The sequence below is a fragment of the Xenopus laevis genome, chromosome 1S (assembly GCF_017654675.1).
Source record: "Xenopus laevis strain J_2021 chromosome 1S, Xenopus_laevis_v10.1, whole genome shotgun sequence".
Lineage (NCBI taxonomy): Eukaryota > Metazoa > Chordata > Amphibia > Anura > Pipidae > Xenopus > Xenopus laevis.
In genome coordinates this window covers 80,912,267-80,934,159 of record NC_054372.1, presented here as the reverse complement: position 1 = coordinate 80,934,159, position 21,893 = coordinate 80,912,267, and the positions used below count along the sequence as shown (strand labels likewise).

The 21,893-nt window shown below is 39.1% G+C and overlaps 1 protein-coding gene across 21 annotated transcripts in view; it reads left to right on the top strand.

Moving 5' to 3' along the window:
- Nucleotides 1-21,893, top strand: part of ptprs.S (protein tyrosine phosphatase receptor type S S homeolog) — a 380,500-nt gene that overhangs the window by 95,068 nt on the left and 263,539 nt on the right. For all 21 annotated transcript variants that reach the window (XM_041579815.1, XM_041579826.1, XM_018243490.2 and 18 more), the window contains exons 4-5: nt 3,691-3,832; nt 12,347-12,535. In XM_041579815.1, coding sequence (XP_041435749.1) covers nt 3,691-3,832; nt 12,347-12,535 — 331 coding nt within the window. The remainder of the gene's footprint in view (nt 1-3,690; nt 3,833-12,346; nt 12,536-21,893) is intronic.

Here is a 21,893-nt window from a genome sequence, read left to right as displayed (position 1 = left end):
ACCTCCAGGGAAGGGCTTGAGCATGCTCAGTTTGCTCCTCTCCCCCTCCCTCCTCCCATCCTTGCTGTAATCTGAGCTCAGAGCTGTAAGTGAGCCAGGAGAGACTCAGGCAGGAAGAGATGTCAAAACAAGCTTATATGGCAACGTCTATCCTAAACAAACAGAGACAGTGTCTAGAGCTGTTTACTCAGGTATGGTAAAGCATTCTGCAGAATAAATATAGCATTCTAGCTTGCACTATTGTGGCTAATATGTTGGCAATAAACTGTTTTGGAGCTTTCCTTCTCCTTTAAAACCATTAGGCGGGGGTGCAATGAGGCTGTGACCACAAAATACATATAGTCAAATACATTATCAATATATTTAAAGTAGACATTTTGTGCTTACTGCTACTGAAAAATGCCTTACCCTTTAAACGAAACAGGGATTGTTTGTCCATATATTGCAATATATTTAAGCTGGCCAACTACGTCAAAGTCATCCCATATCTGGCTAGTCCTACGCTCAATTTTCATCTGATACATTAAGAATTCAATTGCTTAGTTATACATTTTACAAAGGGACTAAGTTTTACCTGCAACTTACTAGCTGCTTTCAAAGTAAAACTCCCAAACTTGGCTGCCCTTTTATTCGACACCAGTGGGATCACCTGACTATAGTTGGGAAGGGTGGGAGCTACAACAAGGAGCTGGTCACTGCTCCTGTATAACTATAACAAACAAGGGAAAGTTGTGCTCACCACTAATTTTTAAAACCATTAGGCGGGGGTGCAATGAGACTGTGACCACAAAATACATATAGTCAAATACAAAAGTCCTCTGCACTCAAGTCATTATCAGTATATTTAAGACAGAGACATTTTGTGCATACTGCTACTGAAAATGCCTTACCCTTTAAACAAAACAGGGATTGTTTGTCCATATATTGCAATATATTTAAGCTGGCCAACTACGTCAAAGTCATCCCATATCTGGCCAGTCCTACGCTCAATTTTCATCTGATTCATTAAGAATTCAATTGCTTATACGTTTTACAAAGGGACTAAGTTTTATCATTCCAGTGAGTATCCGCACTCCAAGGCAACCGTTATTTTGGCATATATAGCCGGGGTGCATGGTTAAAATCTATATAACGACGTATTCAAGGAACCAGCACTCCCATATAAAACTTCATTTGTTTATTGTGTTGTACCAATGTCCAACTTTTCCGTCCTTGTTAGGACCTTTCTCAAGGATGATACAAAACGGTTGGACATTGGTACAACACAATAAACAATTGAAGTTTTATGTGGGAGTGCTGGTTCCTTGAATACGTGATTTTATATATATATATATATATATATATATATATATATATATATATATATATATATATATATATATATATATATATATAGTGTGTATGTATATATAGTGTGTATGTATATATATATATATATATATATATATATATATATATATATAGTGTGTATGTGTGTATATATATATATATATATATATGTATGTATGTATATATGTATATGTGTATATATATATATATATATATATATATATATATATATATATATATATATATATACATACACATACATTCACATATAGAGAGAGAGAGATATAGCCATACTGTGGGGGCTCACTCAAATGGCAGTAGAACATTTTATTTCACACAGTACTGTTTTATTTCACACATTAATTTCAAAAAAGACAATTTAAAGTGCATTCTGAAAACAGAACAAAATGGTCTACTGGCTTTATCTAGGAAATCTGCTCCTTTACAGTTTGTCATCCACTTTAATGGCAACTCATTTTAGTGAATTAAAATTGTCACCGTCTACCAAGCATATGTTCTCGGCTCTCCCAGCTTTACCAGCTGTTTTCCCAACAGTTCAACAGAATTCACTCCAAGCTCCACCACCTAATCGCAGGGGTTGACTAATCCATGACAACGCCTGTAACTGGCTTCTTACCCTGAGTGAACTAAGTCCTTGCTTTTCTTCACATTTGTTCTTTCTCAAAACAAATGAGAGATACGTTTCCTTCTGGGTTTTCCCTTGACTGTTCCACGTATCATCCCCTCTATTTGAGCCTTCTTGCTTTCTAGTTGGCAGTGTTCATGAAATTTTGGCAAATCACCTTAAAGGTTCAAATTTGCACGTCATTAGGTAGCAAGATAAAACACCCTAAACATGAATTTCAGGGCTCTTCTGAACAGTATGATGGGAAATGTGCATAGGTTTACCAAGATATGTGGCATATTAATCTTATGGCACATTTCAACTACTTCAAAAACACACTGAGGGGCAGATTTATCAAGGGTCGAATTTCGAGGGTTAATAAACCCTCAAATTCGACCCTTGAAGTAAAATCCTTCGAATATCGAATTCAAAGGATTTTAGCGCAAATACTTTGATCGAATAAAAATCATTCGATCGAATGATAAAATCCTTCGAAACGAACGATTCAACCGATTTTAAGCGATTGAAGGATTTTTATAAGATCAAAAAAAAAAATTTAGAAAAGGGCTGGGGGGAGGTCCCCATAGGCTAACATTGCACCTTGGTAGGTTTAAAGTGGCGAAGTATGAAGTCGAAGTATTTTGTAAAGAGACAGTACTTCGACTATCGAATGGGTGAATAGTCGAACAATTTTTTTGTTCTTTGCCATTTCAAAATACCAAACCAGAAAACTTTTCTAAAGTTAGAAAATTCTATTCTATAGTTTAAAAAAATTTTTGCTAAATGTACCCCTTTATTTTGTGTTTTACTGTTGCAGATTTCTTTTTTTCCATACTTTCCCATAATGTATTAATATTTGTTAACATGCTTTGCACAGAAACTGTTTTATATACCTTCTCGTTCCTGTGCATCTCTATCCTGTAGATAAGTCAATCTGCTCCAATGTATTGTTGCTTATATGTAATGACACTTGGGGCCATTGCACGTGTTTTGGTGCCCTAAGTATCTGCATAGAATTTTCCACATACAATTGCATTAAAGGCCCATGTACAATATACAAGTGTTCAATAAGCGCCTTCCTGCTTCCCCTCCCTTTCTCGTTAGCTGTTTAAATAGTAAATAAGTAAAGATTAATGTTTTCTGTGTAAACTCGACCAGTGGTCCTCAAAAACTATAGGGATTACCCCGGGGGTCAAAATCTGTGGAACTGTGGCACCAATTTGCAGTCAAATTTAAAAACAAACAAACAAAAAACACACTGCTGTGTAAAACCTTTGTTATGGGGAGACCCAATGACATCAGTCAGATATTTTTTTTAACTAGTGGTGTGGGGGGGGGGGAATAAAGACCCATGACCAGATCCCTCTAGTGGGCCACAAACCAGTAAGTAAGAGTGGTGGGTGGAGTCTTTGTGTTTAAAGTTATGCCACTGGTTAGAAAGGTAGGTGGGTGGGTGTGTACCAAGCATTAGTAAGTAAATGGATAAGTTTTCCAGGAGAATTTAGAACAATTTCTGCACCCTTGACCTCTACTTATGGTTATTCCTTTACAGCAGTGCACTATTGAGTAGTTTTTTTATATGGAATTAGGATACACTTAATAAAGAAAACTACCTGCAATGTTTTGCAGATGGAACGTATTTTATAATATATGTATACACACGAATATATGTATTCTTATTGTCTCTTTTTTTACAACTGTAATCTGCAGCTTATTTTATCTTTTTTTTTTTCTAGACTATAGAGTTTGATGAGGGAGCTGGGGCAGTCCTACGGATTCAGCCTCTTCGAACTCCACGAGATGAGAATGTATATGAATGTGTTGCTCAGAATGTACATGGTGAAGAGGTTGTTAGTGCCAAGCTTACTGTACTTAGAGGTAATTGTCTTAACAACATGTTATTAAAAAAAATGTTAGTGCATCTTCCATCTTAAGAATATTTTCTGTAAGAATTTTGTAGTACAGATACAGGATTGGGATAAGCTAGGGTTTGCTGCAAAAGGGATCTTTTTGTATTGGGATCATCATTTATTAAGTCTTCCTTAAGACTTAACCCGTTCCCTACCAGCCGTTTTTTCCTAAATGCGAACCTCTACTGCCAAGCTGTTTTTTTGTACTCTTTCACTGTAAGGGCCTTTCCTGGGGGGGGGGGGTGTTTTAGTTTACCCAGGAAAACAATATATTGTTTTTTCAGGACAGCATGAGCTTTCAAAATATGCTAGAATTTTGGTGTAATTCTACTTCTAAGACAAATATAGGCTTCTAAGTGTCTAAAAACCATGTTTCACAAAGTACAGTCACATATATCAGAAACATAATTTATTTTATGTATGAGAACACAGCCAATTTGGAAAGGTCTATGTCTCATGAATGCTGCAATACCAAATATATATATAGTTTTTATAGAGATTTCTCACTTGTATAGATCAAAATCTACAAGCAGTACACTACCAAATTTTCAAAGCACCGCTCCACAAAACGGCATACTTCTGATTTCAAGGCCAAATATTCTACTAACAGTATGTGTACCCTAGAAAACTACCCATTATTAGAAAGAACAGATACTGGAGAATCAAAAATGGGTAAATATATCTATGTACTCCAAACTACCAAGTTGCAATTCTTTCCTAAATTTATAATGTTTTTTATAGAAATTAGTGAACTGTTTGAAAAATGACCTCAAAGCTTCCAATCTCCAGCATCATACCTCCCACGCATCATTAGGTACCAAAGTAAAACACCCTAAATATGATTGCCAGGAGTCCACTGAACAGTTTGATGCCCAATATGTATAGGTTTACCTAAGCATGTGGCATATAGGCGCCCCAAAATTTAGACACCCCATTGAGTGATCAGTTCTGTAATTCCAGATACTGCAAAATCAACTCATTTATATAGTTTTTTTTGGGCGGGGGTAAAGGTATAAAAAGTATGTTCACCCCAGAAAACCATATATTTTCGGAAAGTACACATTCCCTCGAATCCAAATTGGGTGTGCATGTCTTTCTACTCTAAAGCACCAAGCCACAAAACTTTCCTAAATTTGGTAATTTTGGTGACATTTCCAAAAATCACTTCAAAATTTCCAACCTGCAGCCTCGTATTTCCCACATAATTTTAGGTATCAAGACAAATCACCCCAAATATGAAAGCTTGGGTGGGTCCTCTGAACAGTTTAATGCCCAATATGTATAGGTTTACCTAAGCATGTGGCATATAGGGGCCCCAAAATAAAGACCCCCCCATATGGTCTGTCATTTCAGTTACTGCAAAATCAACACATTTACTTAGTTTTGGGGGGGGGGGCAAAGGTAGAAAAAAGTACGTTCGCCCCAGAAAACCATATATTTTCCAAAAATATACATTCCCCTAAATCTAAATTGGATATGCATGTCTTTATACTCCAAAGCACCAAGCAGCAAACCTTTCCTAAATTTGGTGATTTTTGTGAGATTTCCAAAAATCACCTCAAAATTTCCAACCTGCAGCATCGCATTTCCCACATACTTTTACCCCAAATATGAAAGCCTGGGGTCCTCTAAGCAGTGTGATGCCTAAAATGTATAGGTTTACCTAAACACGTGGCATATAGAGGCCCCAAAATCAAGAACCCCCCATCTGGTCTGTCCTTTCAGGTACTGAAAAATAAACACATTTACATCGTTTTTGGGGGGGGCAAAGGTAGAAAAAAAAACGTTCACCCATAAAACCATATATTTTCGGGGAAAGTACACATTCCCTTGAATCCATATTTGGTATGCATGTCTTTCTACACACTTTACAATTCTGAAAATAACCTAAAAATATTGCAATTGGCAACATTTATCTTACCCAATTTCTGACATACAATTAGAAAACAACCTAAATATTGACGTCAAGGGTCTACTGAACAGTTTGATGCCCAATATGCATCCAAAGCAACTGACATGTGCGGACCCCAAATTAAAATAGTGCATATAAATTTTCTCGGCTGCCGATTCTCCTTCTGTGAACAAATGCCCCTGGCAGTTTATTATGAGCCACAAGCAGTGTCGGACTGTCTCACCGGGATACCAGGAAGGCTCCTGGTGGGCCCAGGTGTCAGCGGGCCCTCTTGCTTCTAATTATTTGGCCTATTTCATGGTGATTCCCTATTTCTTTAAGGGGCTTAATAACGGAAGAATAGAGTATAGTAAGTAGATATAAAAGACTAGGAAAATAAAGAGGTGAGGAGAGGAGAAATAATAATTTGGAAAGTGGGCTCATAGTCTGTTTTCTGGTGGGCACCTGGCATCCCAGTCCGACACTGGCCACAAGACCACCTAACGGCACAAAGACTCCCAAGAACCATATATTTTTGTAAGGTATACATTCTGACTCATCAAAAATAGTTCATTATGTCTTTCTACTCCAAACTACAATACTGCAAAGCTCTACGCTAAATGCAGCAGTTTTTATGAAATTTCTGAAAATTGCCTAAAAATATTGAAATTGGCCGCATTTATCTCACCTAATTTCTTACATACAATTGTAAAACACCATAAATACTGATGCCAAGGGTCTACTGAACAGTTTGATGACCAATATACATAGATATACCAAGGCAGCTGACATGTGTGGACCCCAAATAAAAATAGTGCTTATGAATTTTCACCGCTGCTGATTTGGCTTCTGTGATTAAAGACCCCTACTATGGGGCAGATTTTCTAAAGGGTGAAAATTCGCCAGCATGACGTCATTCAGGCACTTTGCCGATTTACTAACGGGCGCAGTCGTAACTTCGCTAACGAAAGAGACAGCCGCTAGCAATCATTCACGCTCTTAACGCCAGGCGAATTTTCACTCTGGTGAATGGACGTAACTCCGCAAATTCACTAAGATGCAGATTTTACTTAATGTTGCCTCTTTTTTAGCCAGACTTGCCATTGCCAGCTCAGACCAGGCAAAGTGCAATGGAGTGCAAACCGCTTTGTGAGTTTTTTGTGTTTACATGTGTGTACACTTCTAAAAGTTGTGTGACAGTGTGTATATAAGTGTATATATAGTATGACAAAAAAATGCAAAAAAGGACATACCTCCCAACTGTACCGCATTATGCGGGACAGTCTGGATTTTTTCTGCCTGTTTGTCAGGTAATGTAATTTAAAAGCTGGGCAGTGCAGAAGATACGTGCGATCATCGCCTTCTGCTGCTTCTAAGTCTGTACTGCGACAATCCTGTCGCAGGACCGACATGATGGCCCCCGTAAGCCGTACGTGCTTGGCAGGCAAAGGGTTAAAGGGGTGGTTCACCTTTAAGGTAACTTTTATTATGTTATAGAACAGCTAATCTTAAGCAATTTTTCAATTGGTTTTCATTATTTTTTATAGTTTTATAGTTACAGTATTTGCCTTTTTCGTCTGACTCTTTGTAGCTTTCAAATGGACATTGCTGACTCCCTTCTAAAAACAAATGCTCTGTTACAAAATGCTACAAATGTATTGTTATTGTTACTTTTTATTGCTGCTCCTTCTATTCAGGCCCTCTCCTATTTATATTCCAGTCTCTTATTCAAATCAATGCATGGTTGCTAGGGTAATTTGGACCCTAGTTACCAGATTGCTTAAGATGCATATTGAAGAGCTGCTGAATAAAAAGCTAAATCACTAATAGGGAAATTAAAACAAATTGCAAATTTTCTCAGAATATCACTCTATATCATACTAAAAGTTATCTCAAAGGTGAACAACCCTTTTAAACATTAAAGCGGTTGTTTGCTTTTGAATTAACTTTTAGTATGATGTGTAGAAGTGTAGTCAAAATTACCCTAGCACCCATGAATTGATTTTAATAAGAGACTAGAATAATAATAGGAGTATAGAAAAAAAAGTATCAATAACAATACATTTATAGCCTTACAGAGCATTTGTTTTAGATGGTGAGTAATGGCCCCCATTCAAGCTGGAAAGAGAAAGAAGAAGAAAGCAAATAATTAATAAACTATAGAAAAGAAAAACTAAAAGATAACCGCCCCTTTAAATAAACCCAATAGGATTTTTTTTGCCATCAATATGGATTCATACAAATCAGGTCATTATTTTTTTTATAATGGGTAACGATATAATTATCCACTCCTCTCCTTGTGGACAAGGACTAAATTGTAATAAAAGATACAACACAAAAAATAATTTTTAAAGTTAGCAGTGATTTGTAGTGTTTGTGTCTTGTAAGCAGAAGGGGTTGCAATGTATCTGTAACCTTTCATGCAAATTACCAAGAAAGTTGATGCTACAAAATTATAATCTTTTTCCCCTTAGAGGGATGAATGGATAAACATTTAAACCAAAGTGCAAAAACATACAGGAATAAAAATGTTTAATAGTATGTTCATGTTTTATGGGAAAAAAATATTTTTTTAATGTTGCTTGGTAAGGGTGAAATATTAGATGTCGTTTTTCTATCACCATAACAAGTGAATGGAAATGTTGCCATGGTAATCAGTATAGTTCACCAAAAATTGCATGAAATAAATAAAGGGGCATTAGGATGTTATGCAGTGATGATGCCTGCGTATTGGTGATATGCATGTTGTCATCCAATAAGACAGCATTGAGGCTGATGACATGACAAAAAAAAAAAGTCTGCAGCAACAGATAGGACTTGAATGTACCTTACCCAGAAAAAGTGAAAAATTAAGATAAGTAACTTATTTATATTTCAATAGATTTTCTCCAATGTCCCTAGGCACCACAGTTACCTAAGGGTTAATGTCAATTTCCCTATGAGACAGGATGGCAGAAAAAAAGCTGTAGGGTTGTTCCACTTCTTCCTGACAGCCCACCTTGCTTTGGTTTTTTGTTATCCTGCTTTCAAGGAGGTAGGGCAGTTCTTATCTCTCCTTATTTTTCACTTATCACAAAAAGGTATGCTTTTAAACTACCAGGCCACAGAGCTAAATTGCCTGACATTGTAGAAATTGTGGGGATGTTTCATTTGACTCCAAAATGGCAATCAGACCAGTTCCTGGATCAACTTGTACTATGAGCTATCGTCCATAACACAGTATTCCCTTACTTGCTAAAAAGCCATCCAACCTCTTCTTAAAGGTGAAGGAAAGCTACGGAGGCATTTTATTGCCAATAGATTAGTTGCAATAGTGCAAGCTAGAATGCTATATTTATTCTGTAGAATGCTTTACCATACCTGAGTAAAAAGCTCTAGAAACTCTGTTTGTTTGGGATAGGAGCTGCAGTATTAACATGGTGTGACATCACTTCCTGCCTGAGTCTCTCCCTGCTCTGGGCTCAGATTACAGTAGAGAAGGGAGGGGGGTGGAAGAGGAGCAAACTGAGCATGCTCTTGCCCAGGGCAATGAGGTTAAGCTGAAGGCAGGAAGTCTGATACAGAAGCCCATGTGTACACAATAGAAGGAAAGAAATGCAGTGTTTCTTTTGACAGGGGACTCAGAGCAGCATTACTTTGGGGGTTTACTGGTATATTTAGATGGACCTTTCTGTTAAGGCTTACTTAGTTTTAACCTTTCCTTCTCCTTTAAAGCAATCTAATTTATCAACCTGTACAACTGATTCAGGGAGAGAATTCCACATCTTCAAAGCTATCACTGTAAAAAACAAAAAAAAAAAAACCCTTCCGAATATTTAGGCGGTACCTCCTATCATGTAATCGGAATGGGTAACCTTGCGTCAGCTGGAAAGACCTACTGGTAAATAATGCATTAGAGAGATTATTATATGATCCCCTTATATATTTATACATAGTTATGATATCAACATTTCTGTTCTGTGAGATTGATTTTTTCTAAAGAAATGAGCAAGATCTTGGGCAGTTACATTAATGGATGAGGGGTGCAGAGATACACATAGTAGTGAGTTAAGTGTGGCAAACAGTTGTTGCAGTTTGGAGGATAGAAAGGAGATTAAAGAAGAGAAGTGCTGTGCTTTAGCAATTGATAGAGCTTGATTGTAGCAGGATAGCATGAACTTAAAGTGAATGAATTCAGCATCAGGTCGTGACTTTCTCCACTGTATTCAACTGATCTACTACATCTTCTGAGGTATAGAGTAAAACAAGTGTTCGTGGGTTGAGGTTGTGATGGGTGGTAGAAGAAGGAAGGGAGTTGAAAGAGCATTGTTATAGAGATAGGCTGCCATATTCAGACATGAATGGTTGTTAATATGGGAGATTGGCTGTGCCAATACTGTTGAAAATTGTTTTGGATCAAATGTGTTAAGGTTTCTGTACGTGTAGGTGATAGCGCAGGTGAAAGGAAAGTAGATGATGGTTGAATAGGGGGAAGGGAGAGTTAGTAAGGATGGAAGGGTGGCACTAGTGGCAGAATATAAGATCAAGTGAATGACCCTCTATGTGAGTAGGAGAGTCGGTCCACTGAGAGAGAGCGAATGACGTTTTAGTGAGAGGAGTTTAGAGGTGGCTGGAGAAGCAGAGTTGCCAATGGGAATATTGAAGTCTCCTAAAACGAGGGCAAGTGTCTCACTAGAGAGAAAGTATGGAAGCCAAGCAGCAAAGTGATCCAAGAAAGTAGAGTTACCTTCTACCTTGTGTGGATCGAATACAGAGCATTGAAATTTGAAGCCGGTAGGACTTGACAAATCAGCGGATGCGAGAGAATGACATCATGGTGCACAATCTGCACAGTGCGTCAGACGTCACATGGTTTTTTCCCAGTAGATCTTACAGAGCTGTGCAGGAAAGAGCTCTCCAGTTGTACTTCCTTCTACCACTTGCACCCTGCTTCTACCGTAGCAGGTAAAACATCTTGCCATTTTGCCTAAAACGGCTTTCTATCTATCTATCATTCTCGCCATCCTGAGATCGCCTGCTTATAATCGCTCTGTGATTTAGCCAGCTTCTGACTGGCTACTAGCAGTATAAAATTAACTAGTCCCAATTGGACATTAGTGAGACCTGCAACTGCTCCTAATAAAGCTTTGTATGGGTTCTTCCTCATGTTGACATGTACCACAGAAAAGATTAAATTGTATACCCTGGACCAAAAGCATATGGCTTTATGGGAGGTCCACCAGATATGTACTATATTCAGGATACATGCCTGTAAGAGTTAATAGAGTAGGCAAAGCTATTCAATAAAGATTTCTGCCACTGTCAGAAACAGATAATTAATAGGCCTCAGCTCTGTAAGGAGCCATGTGGAAAGGGATCACAACCTGTGATGCCCTGCTTTAAACCATGGCTGATAACTTACTGATAAGAGCCAGGCTGTATGAGGAGTGGTAAGTCCATGGAGTTCACAGTTAAAAATTTAAAAAGTTAATGGGCACCTATCACAGCCAAAATCAAACACATATTAACAATCTGACCAGTACAACCTAAACTACATATATCGTTTTTTGAAAAAAACTGCAGGTTTTAAAAAATCCCTTAGTTTGTCAAATGGTTTCTTTTACTGAGGGAGTCCATACAAAAAAACTGATTTTTTTTCCCCATTGTTTTCCTAAAAAAAAAGAAAAATTATATGTAATGAGTGCAAAATTTGCTTGGCAACAAATTCAAATATATAAACTTTTGGCTATGAAAGTTTTAAGCAGGCTGTGGTGTACGTTATGGAAGACCTGAATATTTAGTAAGCTTTACTAAAATAGTAATTAAGTAAATAGTAATTTTAAGTGACAAAGTGGGAATGACATCATATATAACCTGTAAAGAAAGTAAATCATACCATCCCTGAAACTATAAAATATTATTAAAATTGGGTCAATTTCAAGCAAATTTGCAATCTGTAAATAAATATACAATATTTTCCTAATGGGAAAACTACCTTTTATTTTTAATTTGCTACCCTTCCTTTAATTATCAATTTAGTGAGAAAGTCCAGTACAACTTTTGTTTAGCATTATTTCCTACTTTGTAGTAGTGTTTGGCAATGTTAAGTGTTGCATTGCCAATACTGACTGATAATTTGTGCTAAGGTATATAACTCTTTTGAGTGATCTTGATTTGTAGACTAGTAGAAATGCTTTTCAAGGATTATATTAAATACCATGTATAATGCTTGCAGTATTGTCACATCTTTATTTGGTACTAACTTCAGAAGTGTAGCAAGAGTATGAGTGTTCTCTATCTGTCTGCGTGGCTTGTGGGAACACCCATTTCCTCCCACGCGACAAAAACATACAGGCAGGCTTCTGATAAAATTGACCTAGTGTGTGTGAATATAATAGAAACTATAGATCTAAACTTCACTGGGGGCAAGAACTGTGAAAAATGTACACTTTTTGTAAAGCAATGCATAAATGTTTCATGGTTATATAGATAAAAATATTTAAACTTATATATTACTGTGTTTGCACCATTTTGTGTTTTAAAAAATTGTTCTAGGAGCATACAGTTTTGCATAATATGATCCACATACTTTTTTCTTGCTTTCTTTTACAGAAGATCAGCTCCCTTCTGGCTTTCCAAACATTGATATGGGGCCTCAGTTGAAGGTTGTTGAACGTACAAGAACAGCCACCATGCTGTGTGCTGCAAGTGGGAACCCTGACCCTGAAATAACTTGGTTTAAAGACTTTCTTCCTGTTGATCCTGCCAGCAGTAATGGGAGAATAAAACAACTACGATCAGGTAAAAGAAGTAATTTGATTTTAATCACAAATTAATTAATCACACATTTTACAGAAATGGATATAGAGAAGCATTTTTGACATGTGAAACTGAGGTTTAGCTTTTTTTGTATGCTGGCACATGTGTTAGCACAAGAAAAATGAGGTCCCTTTGCCCAAGCTTCACAATGCCACAAGTTTAACATATAACTTGCGGCTATTCCAATCATAGGCAAGGGGAAGGCATTTATAGGAGACAAATAACTTTTTGTGCCAGTACCATGAGGTATTCCATCCTTATTGGTACAGCATACCAAGTGATTTGTTGATTGGCCACTTAAGCCAGTGAAATTCCAATCTGGTGGCAACCTTTATTAGTTTTTAAAAATTAAGTAGCAGAAAAATATAGATGGGGGTAGCAAACCAAAATATTGAGACCTGGAACTGTACCTTGAAAAATAGTTTAAAAAATTAGCTCAAACTCAGGGGCAGATTTATTATGTGGGGTAAAAAACTGGGGGACTAATTCCCCACACATTGGCATGTAAAAATGACATTTTTTATCGACTTTTTCTTTGGGAAATATCCACCAGAACTTACTACCAAAGGTCTGAAGCAGTGTAAAATAACGGCAGCAAATCTGATGTTCGCATGGCATAAAATACACTTTTTGCTATTTATTTTACACAGCTTTTTATTAAGTATATTCAGCGATTTTTGTTTTACACTGCATAATAAATAGACCCTAAAATTATTTCAGCAATAAAATATCATTTAGTTCAAGTCTTTATATAGTTATGGGGGAATGTAATATGTTTAGCTAGCGTGAAAAACGTTCGCAAAGACCATTGTGAATGTAAGTGTCCATGTTTGCATCCTTTTTTGAAAGATTACAGACCTTAACAGCTTCTTTCTACAGTTTGGGACCAAATGGCTTTTGTGAACATTTGCAGTGCATGTAATAAAATTTCACTATCGCAAAGAGTATTTTGCTACTAACATTAAACTTTGCTTAATAATTCTTGTAATATTAGCCAGCAAATGATTTTACATTGCGAGCAGCACAAAAAATTTTTAAAAACACCATTTTGAACTTATTTTTTTTACATTGCCCCTATAGCGTTTTCTCTGCTTGCAATTTAAGGAAGGTTAGTAAAAGGGACAACTACACTTGTGTTCAGATTAATAGCCTGACATCACTAACCTGATCAGTCACTGTCTTTTGTAGAAATTATATTTCCTCATGGCAAATAATTTATTAGTAGGTGTAGTTTTTTTTTTTTTAAAACGAATGTACATTTACATTACATATTAAATATGCAAATTTATATATTTTTATGTATTTTTAAATATGTAAATAGTAAAAAAAAATAAGCAGTAAGGGGTAGGACCCTTAATATCAGAGAGGGTCAGCTGGTTGATGAGATATGAAAAAAGCAGACATTTTGAACTATTTTTTGTCTCGCTACACAAATAAGGAACCAGTTAATGAAGGTTTCTTTTTTTTTTAATAGTCCCAATTCTAGTAATACAACTAATACATGGTTCACACATGAGGAAATTCACGCATAGTACTTAGTGATTGCCAAACCTCTTTACTTAAAGGGGTTGTTCACCTTTGTAACAAAATGACAAATCTAACAGTTCACATGAATAGAACAAACTTTTCCCTAGAAATAGTTAACAGAAAAAGTACAGTTCAAGAGATATTCACCTCAGAAGTGTCCCTGTACTAATCCTTCAGTTCCACACAGACCCTGTGCTGGGAGGGGGTCACTGACCCCCAAAAACACTACAGTGTTCACTTCCTCTTCCTTATATGACATCACACATTGTACTGGCAGCTAACTTAACTCCTATTGGCTATGTCTGCTGTCAATCTGCCACTGCTTCCTGTGCTGGGGAATTTGAGCAGCATTCAGGTACTGAAGAGAAACTGTTACAAGTTTGTGAGGGAGGGGGAGTGTGGGCTTGGGCTGCAGAGACTTCAACTGTGCAGATGGGGGGGGATCAAGGTTCTTGGGACCTGGAGTTTTACGGATAATGGATCTTTCCATAATTTGGATCTTCATACCTTAAGTCTACTAGAAAATCATGTAAACATTAAATAAACCCAATAGGCTGGTTTTGCTTCCAATAAGGATTAATTATATCTTAGTTGGGCTCAAATACAAGCGACTATTTTATTATTACAGAGAAAAAAGAAATCATTTTTAAAATGGATACTATGGGAGATGACACTTGTACTTTCCCGAAATATATTATTTGGGTGGGGGGGCATGTATTATTTTGTGTATTTACCTCATAAAAAATCATTATTCAGCAGCTGACTATTTGTATGAGCTTGAGGCTTTCCAAATGAGTTGAATTTTTGTGCATAAAGTAAAATATTTTTCTGGTATAGATCCCTATATCATGAAAAATATAACTTTTTAATTTTTTGGTATTTAGAGCTCTAAATCTTGTTCCAGAAGTGGAACACTTAACCACTTAAAAAAGGTATCGTTTTCCTAGGTAAATTACCGCCCCCCCCCCAGGTGAGCGCACAAAATCACTTAGGGTTTCCACCTCACCCTTTTAAAACCAAACACATATGAAATCCACAGCCTGCATGGCTAATTAGCAATTAATTTAGATACATGATACATGGCTGCACAGAAATCAGTTCAGTCTGCAGCATCTAAATGAGTTGATAATTAGCCATGCAGCCTGTGGATTTCATATGTGTTTGGTTTTAAAAGGGTGAGGTGGCAGCCCTACTGTCCCTGCTAGATGTGTAAGTTACATACGTTTCTAAGCAAGTCAGTGCTGGTTTTTGTTGCAATTTTGTAAATAACTGACATTATGCTTAATGCCAAAGGTATTAAAAGATAAAAACATTTATTCCCAGAAAAGGTTGCACCCCTTTGGCACTCCATTCAGTTTTAGTCTAGGCAGAATTGGGAGAACAATGTTGCTCCTTCCTTTTCTGCAGTATTTGTCTGCATGGCTGTGTGATTGTTTATTACAAGGCAGGTTTGTTTATATGCTGCGTCTGTTAACCTCTGCCATTACAATTGAGTAATCAACCAATGACCATTCAAATTATGTGACTGGTTACAGTTCACAAGCAGCCAATAAATTACTAGGAGGAGGGAAGTATCAACATCCAATAGGAAACAAGTAAGGGCAAAGCCTGGGCATGATGATGTCATCATATAGGAAGTTCTTGGTGTGTCAGGTTCAAAATAGGCCACTCCCATCACTTCAGAAAACTGGTCAGAGAGACAGGAGAAGGACTGAGTTAATAGGTATAAAAATTAGCTTTTACAATGGCATTTTTACTTTTTGTTATGGAAAATGGTTTTTCTAACACATTGAGATTGTTAGTGGTTTCATAAGATTTGTACATTGAAGGTGAACAACCCCTTTAATTTTTCAGGATTCATTGATGTCTGGCAGGGTGCAGAGAGACTGGTGAATTGCTAATGTGGTGCCGCTATTCAAAAACAGATCTCATTCGCAGCCTCAAAACTATAGGCCGGTTAGTCTGACATCAGTGGTAGGAAAGCTTTTCGAAGGGGTATTAAGGGATAAGATACTCAACTTCATTGTAAATTCTAATACTATGAGTTTATGCCAGCATGGTTTTCTGCGTAATAGATAATGCCAGACTAATTTAATTTCCTTTTATGAGAAGGTGAGCAGCAGGGCCAGGCCAACTCACTGGCACACCCAAGGCAATTCTCTCTCATCACCCCACCCCCCGCACAATCCCGCAGGGACACTCTGTGGGCGGGGGATGGAGGTGTGATGCGCCAGGAGAAGTGCAAGAAGTTCTGACACACCGGGAGGTGTGTGAGAGTTAGTGGCGCCAGGAGGTGTGCTAGAGGTAATCCTGCAGTATGGGTGCGAAAGGTGGTGACACGTCAGTATGGGTGTGAAAATCCTTTCCTGGCAGTATAGAGACTAGGAGCAATCTGGCAGAAGAGACAGACACCCATACACCCCCTCAACTTTGCACTCTAGGCAAGTGCCTCTTCTGCCTACCCCTAGTTCCGGCCCGGTGAGCAGGCACCTCGATTCTGGGAAGGCAATGGACGTGATCTACTTGAACTTTGCTAAAGTATTTGTTACAGTGCCACACAGAAGCTTACTGGTTAAATTAAGGAATGTTGGCCTGGAACATAGTATTTATTATACCTGTAAAGATAACTGGCTAAAAGATTGTGGAATCATGGTAAATGGAACATTTTCTAATTGGACAGTGCAGGGTCTGTACGTGGTCCTTTGCTTTTCAACTTGTTTATTAATGACCTGGAGTTGGGCATTGAAAGTACTGTTTCTATTTTTGTTGATGATACAAAATTGTGCAGAACTATAGGTTCCATGCAGGATGCTGCCGCTTTGCAGAGTGATTTGACTACATTGGAAAACTGAGCAGCAGACTGGAAAATAAGGTTCAATGTTGATAAATGCAAGGTTATGCACTTTGGCAAAAATAATACGAATGCGAGTTATACAATTAGGGTCAGATTTATCTAGGGTCGAATTTGAAAAACGTTAAAATTCGAATTCAAAAAGACAAGCCGAAATTAAAGCAAATTTTTTTGGACCGAATAGGCCTGTTTTTGATTGAATACGAAACAAAGTAATAGCTCATTCAATCTAATTTGATTCAAAGTTTTTTTTTTAAAAAAAAAACTTTTGATTTTTCAAAGTCCACCAATTGACTCCAAATAGGTTCTAGGAAGTCCCCAATATGCTGAAACAGCAATTCGGCAGGTTTTAGATGACCAGTGGTCAAAGTCAAATTTTTAAAAAGACAGTACATTCTAATTTTCGATTTTTTTTCAAATCAAATTTGGAATATTCCCTAGTCAAAGTACACAAAAATTAGCTCGAAATTCCAATTTTTTTAATTCGAATTTTCACATCGAACTTTGATAAATCTGCCCCCTAATGGCAGTGTGTTGGGAGTTTCCTTAACTGAGAAGATCTAGGGGTTTTTGTAGTTAACAAGTTGTATAATTCTGGCCAATGTCATTCTGTGGCTACTAAAGAAAATAAAGTACTGTCTTGCATTAAAAAATGGGATAAACTCAAAGGATGAAACCATAATTTTGCCTCTATAAGTCCCTGGTAAGGCCTCATCTGTAGAATGCAATGCAGTTTTAGGTTCATGAGCTAGAGAGAGAGTGCAGAGACATGTAACTAAACTGGTTAGAGGGATGGAAGACTTAAATTATGAGGGTAGACTGTCAAAGTTTGGGTTGTTTTCTCTGGAAAAAAGATGCTTGCTTGGGGACATGATTACATTTTACAAGTACATTAGAGGATGTGACGAAACTGGGGGGTAGTTCCATCCACCAGGTATACTAAGTGGGCAAAAATAAAAAGAAGACTATAAAAATTACCAATACTCCCAGGCTAATCCAAAGAGGCCAACTTTGCAGTCTGTAAGCAAAGTTACTATGCAAACCCCAAAAAGGATAAAAATGTAGGTACTTTTCATCAGCCAAGCCAGTTGAGTTATTAATTGTAATTTAATAGAAGAAGTTCACAGCACACAATATTTACAAATAGCAATATATATATACACATACAGCACAGTAAAGAAAAGGTGAAAATGTTCAAAAAACTACCACTTACTTCCCTATTGTAAGAAACTGTAAATAGTCTCCGAGGAAGTAGAGGTTTAGCTTAATCCTGGTTTCGGAGATCAAGGGAGTCCTTGCACAACTTGTTCACTGGGTTGCTTCCTCTGCATAGACTAACTTGGGCGAGGCTGCGCAAGGGTTTTCCCAAAAGCAGAGGCACATTCCTAGGGATGATTGACAAGTCCCTGAGCCACTCAGATGGGGCTATACTAGGCTATCAGGACAATTTGGCCCATCAGCCAATCACCTTCACTGCCTAAAGTGGAGCCAAAACCCACACGGTCCTCAGAGAACAAAGGAAAAATGGCTCCCAGGTGGATATACATAAACACCCTCTGGGGGGGGGGACACAGGGAGAGACAGGGGTCTGCTTGCAGCAAAGGACCATAAAACAGCAGGAGGTTATAAACTTGCACAGAGCCTGAAATGTCTAACCCCCCTTAAAACACACACAAAAGAAATCTAAATTGTCACACACCTCCCCCTTATAAATGGGGGACCCCGGGTACTGGCCCCAACGGACCAGTGACCGGGCCTCCACAGTCCATGTTAGACTAGGCAGGATCAGAATCCCCCTGTCGAGACAGTCCATCTGCATTTACATGTGTGCTGCCCTTCTTATAATGTATGGTGAAGTTATACATCTGTAAGGACAAGCATAGCAGTTTAGGATTGTCACCAGCAACCATCTTCAGCCATACTAAGGGGTTATGGTCAGTCACTATGGTAAAGTCTCTTCCTGATAGGTACGGCTGAAGTTTTTTCAGTGCCCACACAAGGGCCAGGCACTCCTTCTCTATAGTGGCATAAGCAACTTTCATCTTAAGTAAACTATGGGGTGCTCATCGCCTTTATCATCCACTTGACTGAGCACTGCCCCAATGCCATAAGTGGGTGTATCTGTTTGAACCACAAAACGCTTGTTATAATTTGGAGCAGCCAGAACGGGTGCCTTGATGAGGGCATTCTTTAGCAACTGGAATGCCTCCTCAAAAGCTGGTGACCAGGAAATGGTGCAAGGGAGCCTTTTCTTAGTCAAGTCAGTAAGGGGCTTTGCTAGGGTACTGTATTGGGGTACAAATTTCCTATAGTATCCTGCTGTCCCTAGGAATGCCAGCACCTGTTTCTTTGTCGTGGGGGTAGGCCACTGGCTGATTGCTTTTACCTTTGGTGGCTCTGGACGTAAGCGTCCACCTCCCACCCTGTGCCCTAGGTACCGAACCTCTGCCATACCCATTTGACACTTGCTAGGCTTAATAGTCAGTCCGGCTTCCCTGATTCTATCTAGTACTCTGAATCTATAATTTCATCAATCTCCTTGTCCATCCTGCCATGGAATCAGGTGAAATTCGGTAGTCCAATTTCTTGGCGGGTGACTGATTCCCAATTTCTACCTTATGATTTGATAAAAGGGTCACTTCAGGTCTATTCGTGAACAGCTCCCCATGGGCTTGTAATACAGTAGTAAGCTGCTCCCTCTGGACAGCACTGAGCTGATCTCCTGTTAGGACCTGCTCTACAGATCTGTCTGAATCAGTCTCCTCTAGTGAGTCAGGTCGGGCTTCTGCTTCCTGTTCCTCAGTACACAGGGCCTCCTGAGAATCCCTCCTCTCCCTAGTAACCTGTTCAAGGGCAAAGGGATAAGATAGGGGTTCATCAGAAAGGGCAGGGATCCTGTCTTAATTCAGAGTTAAGTCTGGCTCCACATTACTTACCATTCCTGGTGCCTCTGGATAGCTAGCAGCTGGGCTTTCATCCAGTTCATCCCTCCCTCTGGCTACAACTGCAGAATCCTTGGTCTCATAATCTGAATGTTGTGAATTTGCAGCTGTGTCAGGTGCGAGTCAGGCTTTCCTCTGACTACTGGTCATCTGGACGTCTACTGACACAATCTTGTCTCTCTGTGTTGCTCTGGTCTGACTGTGGGTCCCGGTGTGACATATCCACTGATCATCTATCCCAGGTCATTGCCTAGCAGAACATCAGCTGGGAGCCCATCCATCACTCCCACATCTCGAAATCCATGATCTTCACCGCAATCCAGCATTACTCTTGCCATGGGGACAGTAACTTTAGCACCACCAGCTACAATAATGTCCATTTGCTGACCAGTAAGAATTTGTTCTGGTGGTACCAGGTGTGGCTGTACTAAAGTGGTGGTGGCCCCAGTATCCAGGAAACCTTCGGCAGGTGTAGATCTTACCATAACAGGTCGGAGATGGTTTCGTCTGTTGTCATAGGCAGCCTGCCCAGCTACAGCAACTGATTCCTCTTCCCTTGGCTCTACTACAACAGGTAATATTGGAGCCACAAAGGTCTCAGCATTGGGATCACTGGCAGCTTGAACTGACAGCATATCTTGCTGCTGCCTCCTCTGGGGGTCAGTAAATGCAGGCAACTGGGCGCCCTCCAGCTGGTTTGTCCTTTGGAGGGAAAGGACAGTCCCTTTTTATATGCCCTGTCCTCCCACACTGGAAGCATTTCTTTACATAGCGTGACTCCAGGGATTTTTGTGTAGGAGTTGTAGGTTGCCCTGGAGTTGGCTGTAGTGGACTAGCAGCCTGTGTTACCACTGGCTTGTGGGCTGACTCCTGGTGATGGTTCCGGCGCAGGAGGTGAGGATGGTGGGCCAAATACTCATCAGCTATGCGGGCAGCCTAAGCTGCTGTAGGAGCCTTCTGGTCAAGAACAAAGTCTCTGGCTTCTGGATGACAGCGCTGAAGAAGTTGTTCCAGGACAACAAGGTCAAAGCAGGCCTCAAAGGTACGAGCACCACATCCTTCCATCCACCTTGCGGCCTGGTTGCGCAGTCTGTGATAAAGTCCTGCAATGGTCTCCTCTGGCTTTCTGTGGATGCAGCGAAAGTTAACCCTGTATGTTTCTGGGTTTACAGCATAGCGTCTGAGAAGAGAATCCTTAATTCTGTCATAGTCCCTTAAATCCTCTATTGGGACTTCACTATAGGCCTCCAGGGCCTTTCCGGTGAGTCGGCCGGCCAAATAACTTTCCCAGTCACTCCTTGAGACGCCATTAACCACACAGACCCTTTCAAATGACTCAACGAATGTGATTATATCATCACTAGTCTCTGGCATCTTTGGGAAGAAATCTGCTGTCGCTCTGAGAGGGGCAGGAACAGTGACAATAGAGTTCCTTGTGTTGGACCCCCTGATTTGCCTATCATCAGCTTGGCTCAGTTTTAGGTAACAGTCCAGAAGTTCTGCTCTGCTTGCATTTGGGCCCATAATACTTCGAGCAATACGCAGTCTGCAATCTTCTGCTGTAACAAATCCACTGTTAGCATGCCTAGGACAACTATCTGCCATTGGGGCTATTTCCATCTGATCCTGAGTTGGATCAACATCCTCCTCCACAAATGGCTCTCTCTCAAGTTCTGCATCAGATGTTCAGAGTAGAAGGAACATACAGTATCTTGATGGCTAGCCTCTGGCGCCACAGCAATGCCTCTCTCCTGGCGCAATGCTAGCAGCTCCTCCCTGTTCATTCTCCGGTTGTTGATAGGCATTCTGCTACTAAACTCCTAACTCTAAGCCAAAATAACAAATAACAGGGAGGGACCTGCAACTGTATATATATGTATATATGCAATATGTGCTGTACTCTTCTGGCTCGAGATCCAGTTAACAATACTAAATCCACTCAGTGTAAAGAAACCCAAAAGTTATCCAAACACTGAGGCTGATGAATCCCACCATTAACTGCCACCAGTCTGTGATGAAA